The 15,274-nt window shown below is 47.3% G+C and overlaps 1 protein-coding gene across 1 annotated transcript; it reads right to left on the bottom strand.

The window, feature by feature from the left end:
* Positions 1-10,525: 10,525 nt before the first annotated feature.
* LOC131288820 (uncharacterized) lies at positions 10,526-11,480 on the bottom strand. Its single transcript, XM_058317998.1, has 2 exons — positions 11,105-11,480; positions 10,526-11,019 (listed from the first exon to the last, which is right to left on the bottom strand). Exons 1-2 carry the CDS (start codon positions 11,478-11,480, stop codon positions 10,526-10,528), a joined length of 870 nt encoding a protein of 289 aa, XP_058173981.1.
* Between the last annotated feature and the right edge of the window lie 3,794 nt (positions 11,481-15,274).

The raw sequence follows: 15,274 nt of genomic DNA, 5'->3' as shown, positions 1-15,274 counted from the left end.
AAGCGATCCGCCGGCACTTTCTGCACCACGCTGTCGCTCGCTATCTCTCGCGGTTCTTCTCGCGGTCGGCGTTCGGGTCGGCCAAGTTCGGCGTGCGACTCCCTCGGAACGGAAGGGCGTTCGCGCTGTGTGTCACATGTGTGGACTGTCCTGCGGCCCGCATGTGCCAGCAGAAGGCCGCACTTTCTCTCTTTCTCCAACTCGGCTCCATCTCTGGCCAGGCGTCGTGACACTGAACTGTAACGCATTCCAGCGAAGATTAACTCTTGCAGGGAAATGGGTTCGTCCCAAGAAAAAAGGCTCTTCTATAGTTCGGATAGTTTTGCTGTGCCTCATAAATCAAAGAATATATTAATATTAGTTATTAAATGCTTCATTTCGAATGCAAACAAAAAAGAAACTTTTTGTTTGTTCAGCCACATATTTGGAAGCTATCTTAGATTTTAAAAAAAACCGGAAAAACATTGTTCGCCTTAAAATTAAAAGAAAGATTTCTCCTCCATTGCATAAAAGCCTATTAGACATAATGACAAAATATAAAACTCTGTATTTAAGGACGTTGAATAACCAACTTAAACGTGTAAGTGTAAAATTAATTTTCTTAAACGAAGTATAAATGACATACAAAAACACAAATACGGAAATTGTGGGGAAAAGGACAAAAATATGCTTCGAGTGCTTGGATTCGTCATAATAGAATACTCCGTACAAAGCAGTGAATACTTGGATCATCATGCTTGGAAGCATTTACAAAATCAACATTTTTATCTTGTTTACGTTTCCTGTAGATCTTGCCAAAAGCCATATCTTTCAGTTGATGAACATTGACGGGTTAACTAGCATTTTCCACCCTTTTTTCATCTCCGTAACTTTCCTTCTCTCGCTGTACCAAACGCGACTTCGCTCCCTTGAACCCTTTGTCGCTTCGATGCGCTTGCTCTCGTGCTCCATTCATCCCGTGTGCAACTGTTTGTCCTACAGTTGTTGCTGCCTTCGTGCCTCTCCATCGTGTGGTCCGTCTGTCGAGTTTCCTCTCACTCTTTCCATGCTCACTGGGACACTTGTTTGCACTTATTTTCCTCTTGTTTTACCCTTTCTCCACTCGCACCCCATGACCTCACCGGCACCCCCTGATTCGCGATCGGCGATATCGCCGGCGGGCATCCTGATCGCTGCAGATCTCGCCCGAGCAGTTCCTTTTTGTCATCGCGCCAATGTTTTTATCATAAAGCAGCCCACTGTGCGCGATGATGAAAGATATCCATTCGGGTTTCTCATGTTCAAACCCTGGCTGGTGCTCGGTAGGAGCAAACAAAGCTAGCGCAAAGGGAGGAACAAAAAACTGTTTTCTGCACAAAAATAAGTACTAGAAATACCTCCACGCAAACCACGCAAAAATGGTGCCCCATTAATGGCCGATGACGACGATGTTGAGTAACCGAATGCCGGCGGTGAGGTAAAAGTGTCCCCACGGTCTTGAGTATACCCGGAGATGTTGGATTGATGTTGCCGGTTTCCTTTGCGTGCGTACGAAAGTTCCAGCGAGTTTTGCATGGGAGATTCGAGATCTCGGCGTAGAAATAGAACAAAACCAGTCGCTACGGATTACGTCAGGTAAATCACGGCGTTGGGAAAACGGAAGGAAGTAATAATGATTATTACTTCGATTTTCTATCAACGGTTTGATTTTATGTGACCGGTGTTTAGCTAGATGTTACGTGAATGTGTCTATAACAAAAAAAACACGTTTACATGTTGCTAAACTAAATCTAAAAATTTGCTAACCTGTTTGTACTACATGAAATTTTTAGTTCATTAAATTGTTTTTTCATGACGAACATTAATCTTCAAGTTTCATGATCCTACTAGCAAAAGAATTCGCAACCAATTCCAGGCGAAAGTGAGAGGATACCCAATTTGACAAACGACCTCGAGCGTCCGTTCCATATCATCCCAGTGAAAGGAAAGACCGTTCCACGATGATCCTTTCGGCCCATACTCAGTGCGTGTTGACGCTTATTACTATTATAACATCTCTGTTTTTTTTCTACGAAAGCTTTTCCGAACTAGTCAATCATCGAAATTCTTCCATTTGACCAGAAACCCATTCCCGGCGATCACAAAAAAGCATAATCATTTGTTTTTTACGAGCAGATGAAACGGTCATATCTCAACTACCCTTAGGACATAAAATCTCCGGGGAGGGCTCCGTTAAGGGAGGAAGATTCCTCGAACCAACCCGGGGGTCACTCTTGTCATGGAAGCGCACTGAATGTCCACTGTTCCGTGGCGAACTCCCGTCGTTCGCCGTTCGAAAAACGCGAAAGGACCGCACTGTTGACCGCTCTCAGCTCGACCAGGTCGTAATGATCGTTGTAATTCGTCAACGAAATGAGCCTTTTCCTTTACCCGCTCCCACATCCTGCTTCCAGTATCCTTCGCCGTTTTTTTCCGCCCTTGCGCTTGATTAAAGAACGCAAAGGAGTGGAAAAAACGACATGGCAACGACAAGGGGCTCATGAGTTAGACGGAGTCAAACGGAAAGTGGAACTGGTGGACGAAAAATGTGTCCGACCAGGCGAACGCTGGCGACGGTGTGGTGATTTTTAATTTGACGATTTAAATGCGACTCTAATTATTTCGAGTCCCATTTGAGAGTCACATTTGCGCTCCCGTGAATGATTTGCAAAAACAGAACCGGGAAAAGTATAAAGCGAAAGACACTTTGGCAAACCGCATTGCCATCGGTTCGGTGGTGGGTTGCGCGTGCCGCCGGACGGACCCCGCCGGAGACACATGGTCTAATTTGTTGCGCAATCACACCGGGGATCACCGCACTGTCCCGCGCTGTCACCCGGGGTAAACCTGGGGTGGCCAATTTCGACGGTGCCAAAGTTTAGTGGAGCTCGCTTTAGGGTGCGTTTGGGAGGACGCTTGTTGTTGCTGTTGTTGTAGTTGGCTCGTGTTCGAAGAAAGTGTTCCCGCCCTGCCGCCATCCCGTTCCCTTCCACAAGCAATGTGGTGTTTGGGGCGGGCAAACGCAAGGGATGACAGGGTTGGTACGCTGTCCTGCCCCAAACACAGTCCCGGACGATTATTCGCGAGTTTGCGCCTAATTTATTCTTCACCACCAGCCACGTCCACCTGCGAGCTATTTAAAGGGATCACCTGAACATGGCAGACGGCAAAAGGGAAAATACCTTCCAAACTGGAGTAACAAGCTGCGTTACGCGAACACATCGCGTGCTAGCGTTTCGCACCCCAATGTCGCTCGGAAAGTGGCGATGGCGAGGACGAAGCAGTAGGAAAGGGGGGGAAAAAGCCAAGACAAGGCCTCTGCGATCTGTGTGTGTGTGTGTGTGTGTGTGTGTGTGGCGGAGCAAACGCACCAACCTTCGCCGTTGCCGCCGGAGGTGAAGTCAATCTTGCGCGCGAGCGAGCAACAATAGGCAAGCAATCAATCGCCGATCCCTGGCGTGCGTGGTAGAAATCCATCTTTACCATGTTTGACTTGGGGGATCAATCCTTTCTAACGCCCACCAACCACGGTCGGTGTGTCGCGGTCCCGTAACCCCCGAGGGCCACTTCCAAAAGGGTCTGAGTGTATCACAAAAGTAGAGAGAAAAAACATATGATTGATCCATTCGCATCCTTTCCGTTCCTCCCTGTAATACCCACGACGCTCTTCTCTAATGAAACAATTACAATTCGGCTATAGATACTAATTTCATCTTTAAAATGTTTATTTTTGCCATGGATGCTTATTATTAACGAACGTATTTAGATAAAAAAGATATTAGTTTGACTGTCGTTAGCACCGAAAATGGGTATAAATTTGCAAATAATGTTATCTACATCATTACCAACTCAGGAAACGTTAGTTTGGGATTTTCTAAACCGAGGATCAACTTGGTGCTACGACTCAATTATTTTGGGAGTTTTGCCAAGAGAAACTTAATATGATTTTAAAATTATTAATTGCATGTCATGGCAAGGAACAGATCGTATTAGAGGAACTTTGGCGGAACAAGGGCGTCCGAAAGTAAAACTTTCAGTAGCATACGACGAAGCAGAACGAAACACTTGCATTAAATTAAAGACGGAATATGTGCTCAGGTTAAAGTCATTATGGGGTTGTTCTTCAACAAATAAATTAAATAATAAATGATGGTAAATGCTAAATGTTAAATGTTAAATAAATGTTAAAACTGCATAGAAAAAAAAAATAGTTATATTAAATATGACAATAAATATTACAATAAATAGCTAGAGGATGTATTATACTACTATTATACATTGCAAAACTTGGTGAATGGAACCGTAAAGAATCAAACCCATTTGATAAATTCATCCTTGACTAAAATACGAACGTTAAATAATGTCTCAACCCTCGTGAGATTAAAACACTTTAAGCAGATCAGTTTCATTTGAAGTGCCCGAAGAGATGATCAGTGATTGAACAAATTAAACTACTTTTCAGTGACCATTAGAAACCCTCTTCCTCTTCTCTCTATCCCTCTCTACCTCTCTCTTCACACCCTTTCTCGGAAGATTTCCCCAGAATCGGAGCGGAGGAAATAATTTTCTAACATCCCTAACGAACGAATCAATCAAAGGTAAGTATGATTAATACGTACCAATCAGTGGCACCCGGTTTAGGCTTTACGTAACCGCGTGCACCGCGTGGTCTTCGGGCGCCTCCGTTTTGTGGTGAACCATAATTGTGGCTTCCTATGTTTCACTAATTTTCCTTCCGAGCATCAATATATAACGCGCCACTATTTACGACCGATCGCCGTCACGATCGTTAATCAATCAATCGTTTGCTCGGGTGCAAGTGCATTCGGGTTGCAAAACACACACACAGTTTGCCGCTCGTTTTTCGTAGTTGTCGCTCGTTTTTCAATTGTGAGTGTTGCCTTTCTTCGGAAGATTATTTACCAATTATACGCGAAAGTGCGGATAGCCACATGCGGCCGGAAGGGTTTTTCCAATCGTACAAGCTCACGTACATCGGTACATCGTTTCGGGGCGGCACGCCGATGAACCAAATCCACCTTGGTGTGGCTTATCTCGGGCTTCCTTTCCTCGCTGCTACGGTTATCCAAATCCATCCACATTCCCGACACCATTAATCACGCCCGGTGTTGGCGCTTGGCCCAGCCTCCGTTGCCCTCTGCATCGTTCGGTGAGCGAGTTTTCTGGGGTGGACAGAAGCAGAAGCGTGCAAACAAAAGTGAAACAACCAAATCGAACAACATACCGTTCAACATTTGGCCCGGGCCGGGAAAGTGTACCGGAGCTCTGGCGGATAAGATCCCTCGACGCGTTTCTTCCGCAGCTTGTTGTGGAGATTATCTACACACAATACATGTAAAAGAAAGGTCACATGGAGGACGCACTCGGTGTCGGGAAGGGAGTCCCCCAGCGTCACGAGAGTTGCCCGTGGTCTTCAGTTTCGACACAAACTGTAACTTCATCCACGGGTCGGCGGTTGGCTGGCGGAATCGAATTGACACTCTCGTTTCGGCGATGACGTTTCGAGGCTGCCGTCGGTGGCTCGTTCCAACGGGGGCTATAATGAGCCCCACCACGGTGGTGGCACGAGCACACACACACACACACACGCACCATAGCAGACCAAGGGGGAAGGCACACAACCGTCCCCGATCATCCCCGAGAGATGATTGATTAGATCGTATCAATCAAATGAGATTTTCAGCGAGCAGCAGGAAAGCCGGTCCGGGAGGAAACTGTCAGCCCGAGCGCTGCTAACGATCCGATCCGGGCGGCCACATGCCACATCGAACGTCATCGATGTCGTGTTTTTCACCGGTTCGAGTTCGCGTTTGCCGTCGACGAAAGTTTCTGCACTTAAGCTGCGCCGGAACAAGCATGGAAGCGATTGTTTCTTCCTCCGCACCGTAAGCCCAATGGAAGTTTATAATCCAATGTTTATGAAAATGTAAGGGTGAGGCACAATGGCTTCAACATTTCTGGATCAAATAAAGGTGTCAACAACAAGACACCGGCCGGGGTCGAAATTCAAACGGCATCCCACAGGACCCGGGAAAGGTAAATGAACTCGCGGCAGCAATAACCAATTGGAACGATCCGTTTACGTAAGTGTTCCAGTTGGTGTCGCAGGAACGGCAACGTTAGGTAAGTTAGGCTAAAGCGTTTTGCTCCACAAATGTTGCAGGACGTCGTTTTTGTGCACTCCTTAAACCGCAACCTGTCGGTAAAAACGAAACGAAATTACCCACAAACAAGTTAACTCCGAAGCACGCGGTGGGGAGGGATTAAGTTTTGCTATTTTGTTGTCCGTTTAATGGCGCCCGGTGCGCATTGCGGGCGGCACTAAACTAGACCAAAACGTTACGATCAAATTAAACGGTCATAATTTGCCCGACGCTCGAAGTCCTTTCCGCTTCATCCGTGCGAGAGTCCTACGGTCAGCTCAGTGAGCATGTAGCGAAATGGGTACCGCAAAAGTTGGTTTGATTTGCCTTTTTTTTTATTTTCGCATGTGAGTGTTTCGTTTAGGAACGACACATTTCAACACCACAGCAAGTTAGACCACCTGCCGCCTGTCAATGATGGTTAATTTGCGCCCGCTAAAGCAGGGAAAATGTTTTCAACTTGGTGAGAAAAACCCACCAATGCATTACATTGGGGCTACCCCCCGGGCAGAAGTAGCATCCGCGTGCGTTAGGGGATCGCCCAACTCCTGCGGAGGCTGTAGAGGCCACTCACGCTCTCTCCCCTTTCCCGAGCCTTAACGACATGTGACACAGTTGGAGCACGCGGTGTAGATTGCAACTGTGGCGATTTCGGCACAGTTTCGGCAGCCAGTAAATGAGCTAGTAAATTAACTTTCAGCAAATCATTTTCCTGCCCGGTACCGTTTGCAGCGGTGGACACTTTGTTGACTCAATTTGTTCATGTCTGCGCCGGTCGGGTTTTGGTAGTGCAGCTGGTTTGGACTGGGACTGGATTCATTCGCCAGGAGGGAATCGAAGCAGTAGAAGGCTTCCTGTTCCGACACCGAACCGGGGCTCGGGAGTGGTCGTTCATTTTTTCCCGACCCAGTTGGAGCAGATCGCGATCGATTGCGCGCGAACCGGATGAGGATCGAACGTGAGTTGATCGAAGCTGTTGTGCGTGACGCAACGACGCCGTCGTTGGGATTGGTTTGTTTGTTTCCTCTTGTTGTTGGCGAAGGTGTGTCGGCGGATTGTTTAAAGTGCGTTTTCTCCTGGTTCTGCGCCAAGGAGCACAGAAATGTGCTCCTGAAGCTATAAACCAGTGCTTTGTCGTCGACACTGATCGCCGACGGGTTGGTTTCTATTGAATGGAAGAAATACTGGAACTGATTACTGCAGCTTACCAGGTTTGGCGTAGAAGTAAAAAAAAAACGCGAACCTAAACACAATTTGATCGATGCTGGTGAACAGTTTTCGCGCTAGAAATGCTTGCTCGGCATAGGACACTCTAAAGCAGTTAACTATCAAGCAGCGTGGTGCTCTATTTTCATGCCAGCATCCGGACGCCTCGGGCTCCCCGACATGACCTGTCCGCTGCCTGTGGTCGAATTTCGTAACGCCACCGTCCCGGGGTTACCTCTCCCGGCAAATGAGAGAAGAGTGGGACAGATTGACATATGTCCGAAGGCCGAATTGATTCGATTCAATCATTTCTCCCGAGAGCTCCCGAACGCCCGGTTGGCGCACTTTCTTCGGCCACTGGCTATTGCGTGCCCGCACTGGGGCCCCTCAAAAGGACACACACACACATGAGCGAACGGGGAGAGGTCTTGGAATGTGCGGGAATGGATTCGGTGGACATTCCTACCGCACAGATATTAGCGAATGCCCACATTCCACAGTCTATGGTTTTATAGAAAGCGAAATCGAAATGAAAACACGACCTGATTATCCCAAACAAATATAAACACTATAGGCGGTTTATAAGTGTTTTAAAACATGAATAAAGAATTGTATAAACACTGAATGACTTTAAAATGAACAATTTTACTAATGGTTCTAATAGTTTGAACCTAAGAAAGATGACTAGCTTCTTTTTCTTCACTTACTAAACAGTTAGAAAAACTCACTTTGTCCTGACTCGCCTTTTCCGCTGTGGAACACCAACTTGTCCGAGCAGGTTACTCCTTACACTTTGATTGAATCAGTTCACCGGAAAGCCAACCCGTCTGGAGGTACGTAGCAAGAAGTAATATTTTATTTGTGTTACCACTTACTGGTCGACCGAACAAAATTATTATCACAAATGAACAAAAAAATTATTAAAAGAGGCCATCAACATATTACGAATGTTGCTAATGTTATGCTAAGGAGAGGTAACTGGTTTAGTTGACTCGCTATTACAAATTAGAGTAATGTTATAAATGTTTCATGAAAGAAATCGTTTTATGTTCCTCTACACAGGATCAACGACAAAAGTGAAAATGATAGATGTACAATCTCTTTTGTGCGTAGCTGTACAGTTTCCGCCTAAAAGTATACTACCCGCATCACACACCCAGAATCATTAAACTGAATTTAATCGTTTCAAACAAAACGAACTTTTGAGCTATGCTGTTCAGTATAGCATATCGTCTCCGATCAGCAGCGTAAATTACGAACGAAAATAAGTTTGATTTAAAACTGTTCATCTGAATCAACCTCAAACACCATCGAATAACATTGTACAGTTCCCCATGAGATCGGAATAACGGAACAGTAATAATCCAACGTCCCAGTGTTACGCAATATTGGCATCACATCCACATCGCGTAGCAACCGTAAGTGTTTGCACACTACTCTTTTCCGAAAAAATGCAAACAATTTGGGTACAAAAATGTCACGTTTCAGAGGCAGTTTCATTGCTCCCTTTCTACGTTTGATCTCCAAGTGTGGTTATGCCAGCGATTCCTTTTACTTTCAACCACACGTGCCATGGGACATGCAAGCTGCGTACATTGTTATCCTTTGTTTCATCTTTTTCAATCTCCAAACAAGATCAACCGCAGACGCCCATTGTTGGCGTGCGTGTTTGAAATGGTCGTCACACCAGCCCTTCCGAATGATGCACGTACCGGCGTTCTACTTACGTTCCGGTAAAAACGTGCCATAGCAAACACCATTACATCACAAACCCGAAATATTAGCAGTAATATTTAACGAACAAACGAATTTGCAAGCACAACTGACCCAAATCGTGGTTTGCATTGTAAAGTGCTGCCGAGTGAGTCTTATCTTAGTCCCGAATTAGTAACGACAAGGAAACGAAACACACTGAGCTTTTGAAAGAAAGAGTTTGAATTACGATGGAAGTATTTTATTTGCTATTCATGTGCGTGCTTAGCTGATTGTTCCACTCTGATTTTAGTCACAAAAATCCATCTCCATATCCATAGAAGATCCGTCGTAATTCAGGAATCTTGAAGCTGTGCCTTTGTATAAGCACACCATTTCCTGCACCTCGCTTTGACTCTTGCTTCTTATCCATTCGAACAGTCGGCGACTCCAAGTTTTCACAAATATGTCTATATTCAGTGCGCTTGCCACGCTAATCAACAGGTAAGCATGCTCGTGATGTTCGACAAAATATTTCTCATCCCATTCGGTCCAGGGTTGATCCGATGGATTTTGTTCCACGCCATTGTGTTCCTGGTTGTTGGGAATTTCGGAGCTTCCACCGTCGAGAGCAACAACCCTACCATCGCGATGTTTCATCCAATCCATCAGAAGCTGCAAATGCGCCTCATCCACTTCAGGAACAACGATGAAGTCGACATTCTTTCCATCCTGATCCAGGGTCTTTTCCACAGCTTCCAGCCTTGCAAGCAACACCGGCGAAAGCTTAAGCACGCTCCTCTTCACGCTCATGATGCCTCCATCTCTTGTTTTCAGTTTGATTTGCTCCATTGCTCGCTAGCTTTACAATAGTTTTAGATATGGTTAATTGAATAACTTCAACTGCGCACACGACTGCCTACTCCAAGCGAACTGATTCGAATGAGCGTTCTCGACGACTTGACAATCGCCTTGCTCATAGATGCTTGATCCATACGTTGGCAACTAATTGATGTTTTAAATTAGCCGTTATCGTCATGGGCACAATTGGGCAGATAATCATACAGACAATATTTATAAACATACTATGAATTAAACAATAATGGGATGTTGTAAAATCAAAATGACTTTTAATTACTTCTGAAACAAGTGAAATCCGGTAGTGAACAGGCATCATGTTACAGGGTCAGTCGTATAAATTAGCTAACAAAAACTACAACCTGGCGTCGTCATAGCAACGCCTACTTCGCCAATAAGAAATGGTAAGGAACTGGGTGGTACATTTGTCGTAACGGGTCAATTGGTATGTGGTACAATTGGTAATCAATTGGTTGGGCAGAATCTGTCGAATGTTTGGCATCGAGTTATTGGCAGGTTAGGGTTAGTTGTACTTGACATTTAGATTTTCTTAAAGATATTTGGATGCACGAGAAGACCTGGGATGCTTAGGCGCGCATGCTCTTGACGCCCTTGAGGTAAACACCGTCACCGGAGGATGGAATGTACTCGTTGGTGTTAAAATTCAGCTCCGACGGATTAACGAGAAACCGATGCGGGTAGTACGATAGAACCGGGCTGGAGTACTGTCCCACCGGACCATTACTGTACGTCGGCGGCTGGGAGTGGATGTGACTAACTGGTGCATATTGGGTGACCGGCTGTTGTACGGTGGAGGCGGGTTGAAACGGAACGAATCCTGGCTGTGTGGTGGTTGTCGTTGGCGGAGGAGTTGGTGACACATTGTACGACGTCGGATGAACGCTAGCGGACGGATTACCGATCGTTTGCGGTTGCTGCAGGTAGCCCGGATACTGCTGGTACTGTTGATACTGCTGGTTGGCGTACGGATAGACGACCGGACGGAGCAGCTGAATGTACTGCAGACCACCCGTTGGCTGTCCCTGGGGATTGATGTACTGCATGATGAGCGGGGTGGTTGCTGTGGGGCGAAACGTAAAGCATAAGTCTATTTGCGGACAATCCAAACCTAATGCTTATTAATGTTCCTATTCTGGTGCCATTACCTGGTGCAAGCATATGATTACCAGCGGCCTGCGGTACCATGGCCACGTAGTACTGGCCCTGCGACACGGGAGCGATCGCTTGTTGTGGTTGCCTGAGGTACGGTGAGGGAACCGCATTCGGTGGTGGTACAGTGATGAAGGGTGATGCCGTTTCCGGTACTTTCACCGTCGTGGGCGGCTTGACCGGAATCTGAACCGTCGGTGCCACCTGGTTCTGCAGCTTGCTGAGTGTTTCACTGTCCGGTGGTGAGATGGTATTGTAACTCGTCGGCCCATTGGCGGGATTTCGCGTTTTTCTAGCGTCCTGCGATCCGATAACACCTGGATCGGCATGCACCAAGGCAAGGCCAAGCGTTAAGCACAGAACTATCTTCATTTTCACTCTCGATTGTCGTTAAATCCACCGGCGGAATTCACTTTCTAACGATTGTATGTTGAAGCCGAACACGTGGACACAGCTTCGGCTACAACTCTGGACACCACAATCCGTTACGCCGCACCGTGACACGAGAAATACTTGGCCTTGGTATCAGCTACTGCTACGCTTGACGTGTCGACGAAGGATTTTGATTGATAAATGAACGCGGCACTGATAGGTGCATCGCCTTTTATATTGCACCACATACCCGGGATGGGCGCGGGTGAGAGAAGGCACAATTATCTGCACAACCACCCTGGTAGAGACCCTGCAAAACCAATGCAAAAGGGTGGCCTGCCGGTGAGCGGAAAGAAAAGCGGAAAAGCCAGGCACTGGCCGTGCGCGCAACGAGAAAGAAAGAGTGAGCAAATGAAAAACACTCCACCTACCTTAATGATGGCTGGTTTTGGTCGTAGCATGCTGCATGGACCGGGCGGACGGATGATCACACACTATCGGAGGTGGTGGTAGCCAAGTGGTCTCATTGTACGCGGAAAGTGATACTACGCGCCTATGGTCAACGCAGGACCGGACCTGCAACATGGTTTGCAGCTTGCAGTGGGCTTTAAGGGCCCTTCGGAATCCGTGAGTGAGGCTGTGGCAAGCTACTTCCTTGCTGCTTCTCTCGAAACCTGCGGCTTCTAGGAGTAGGGATTGAATTTTACACCTCTCCGCGTTCACCATGCCACTATTTCCCCAATCATGGTAGCCGTATGAGCATTCAACTATGCTCTGGTTGCTAAGATTGGAACTATTAACAGCGAAACGGGGAAAAAGCCTACTTCCTTAACGCGCGGAGCGCTGTAAATCCCGAACAGATGTTACCGTGGTCCTTCTATCAGCCACCTGATCAACCACAACGCACCGTGCACAGGTCCGAAATATCGTTATTTATGTGGCTGTGCTAATCATCACCACCATTATCTTCGCAATGTGTATCGCAGCGATCACGGGGCCACATGGTGGCAACCCCGGCCAAACATAAACCTGGGCGACGGCGCTCCTGGTGGTTCGTTGTTTGTTCCGGTATGCATTATCCGACAGCGCCAAGATCGAATCCGAGACTGGATCGGAATGCTGTGTTGGTAGATAATGTTGCTGCAGGTTCAAAGTATGCAAATATCTCTCAAGGCTGCAATGTCACGCCATTCCGGACCCCGTCCGAGACAACTCGAAGGAGATAGTTACCTGGCCTACCATCAGGTGTTGGGTGCCGCGTACGTACCCTCGTGATCGAGCCGGTAGCTAGTTTGAAAATTATGTAGAAAGTAATCACATGAAAAGGTAATCATCTGCCTCCCGGATAACCCGCCGGCCAAGGTGGAGGTTTGATATCGCTCCGCAAACGGTACTCGCGCACTCGGTGATTAAGTTTCAAGTTCATTATCCTCACTACCGTTCGGCCAAATGGACCTCCCGGACATGGGACCTAGTGAGTGCGCAAGCAGCCAGTGGTAAAAGCATCGGGCTTTGATGTATAGAAGGACTGTGGGCAAGAGCGTCCGAAGAAATTACGCAATAGTTCCACGCCTTGAAAACTTCTAACCACGGACAGCGCACGGCGCACATCAAAGGACAATGTTTTATTGTTTGGTCAAGCAATCATGAAACAAAATCAAGTATATTTTAATTTGTCCTTTCGTAAGGAAAACATAAAACAAGAAATAGATATTTTATTACTTACCGGACTACTTGCGTCCCACTGTTACGGGTAACAGGCTCCAGACAATTGCCCCAACCAGTGGTTACGCTACTTGCCCAATGATGAAGTGAGCAAAAAGCCATAAAATAGGATTTCGTCACAGAACAGGTCGCCAGCCATGTTCCGTCACCGTCGCCGGCGATTTAGTTTCCGGGCGGACCTTTCCTTTCCAGCTCTCCGTTGCAAATTCCCCGCAAAGTTCACAGCATCGCCAAGTTCCTCATTCTCCAGCACGGGTATTACACCATCACTGAGAAAAAGAAAGAAGAGATGGTTTGACCGTTTCCATCGTGTTTGTCATCTGGCCACGAGGCACTCTGTGGACTTACCAGTGTGGGCAACCGAGTACCACTTCCGGTGCTCTCCATAAGTAGGTAAACAAGCCATCACAACACCAAGTCTGGGCCGCCCATATTATTGGTGGATGAAAAGTACGACGACCGTAGGTTTCCTTCTTTAGCTCCAGTTTTCCGCGGACAAATCCTTCCGCCCGGTCGCGACGCCGATCGGTTTTGGATAACCCCAGTGCCGTCGAACATAAACATTTCGATTCAGAAAACACAACCTCCAGCTGCGGCTCCGTGGACCGTGGAAAACGCAAAAACAGCACCTTCAGTATTTCCGACGTCAATGTCACCACATCGTCTTACGCACGCATTACTTTTTACGTGTACCGCCGGTGGTCGAACCGGCATGGTAAGAAATCAGTCCACCAGAGTCCACCATCTGGAATCGCGCCGCGTCAGTTGTTTGGTTGACATAAAAAAAGGAAAACAGTGGGGGGAGAAGCAGCGCCTCAATGGACCCCCTTCGGAACGAATGTACCCGCGGGGTCGATCAGCGTTGTACGGTTCCTGGGTTTGGAAGTCCCACACCACACCATCGACGTCTTCAGCAGCCCGCGCAATGCTACATATTGTGGCAAAGATTATGCCACAGGCGGCAGACACGCGTCGTTTCGGTAGGTACTTTTTTTATGGACAAAACACGATTGTACAGCGTATTTTTCTTTCCATTAATTTGTCAAAGATGGGAATTGCAGGTCTTTCGGTTCACCACACACACGCGCACACGAATGTACGAACGCATGGCACACAGCGGATCTGCAAAGCAGGCGGTGTTGACAGTCATTCGTCGTGTTGTGACGTGCAGAAAGCTCAACGCACTTCCCACCCGTTTCCAGTAAAAATCACAACCCACCGTCGTGGCCATGCGTTTTTCCGCGTCACTTTCGCTCTCATTTCGATGCCGTTGGTATGGAAGGAGGGAGGCACACGGGTCGGTGCGGTGTGGCGCATCGCCGACGGTTCCGGTGTCCAAAGAGAACCAGCTTTCGTGAAGCCGAGTTTGTGCCGGGAAAGGAAATAATCCGCTGGCGGATGGCGTTAGTCCGGACTGGCACGATCAAGTCTCGAGCTAATAACGACAGTAATTACATTAGCTAACGCTAACATCATCAACACCATTGAGGTTTCAACGCGAGTGTTGTTCGTGGGGGACATGAACGAGATTTTATCATCGTGATAATCCCCATGGTCCGGTGGTTGATTGATGATTTCTTCTGGCATAGCCTACCCTGTCGGTAAGTTGTACCTTCCACCGAAAATCATCGCTTTTCTACAGCGCTAACTAACCTTTCTGTGTCTTTTTAGGTTAATCAGGTATGACATGTTTTAAAACATCATGATGCATTCGAAATCTTTCCCAAACAAGTGTGTCGGACGGTCTCATGCATCGATCGTGGCTTAATTATCAACCGTCCGCGAGCAAATCTTGCACCATTTTGCTGCCGGTGTAATTAGAGCGATTGTTCTGCAAGCTTCTCGTTTGCATGAAGGCACCATAAGCCATCATCCTCCGACCGTTTACGACCGCGCAATTGAACCCACTACGACAAGCCATCGGGCAGGATGGCCCCCAGAGTACTATACTCCAAAAATAACACACCGGTGCAACGCACCGTGTGATGCAATTTGGCGTTCGCATTTGTCCGCACGACCACATTTCACCACGCGCTCGACGCCCGGCGGGGGCGATGGGTTCGAAATGG

Source organism: Anopheles ziemanni, chromosome 3 (assembly GCF_943734765.1).
Source record: "Anopheles ziemanni chromosome 3, idAnoZiCoDA_A2_x.2, whole genome shotgun sequence".
Lineage (NCBI taxonomy): Eukaryota > Metazoa > Arthropoda > Insecta > Diptera > Culicidae > Anopheles > Anopheles ziemanni.
This window is presented reverse-complemented; position numbering and strand designations above follow the sequence as displayed.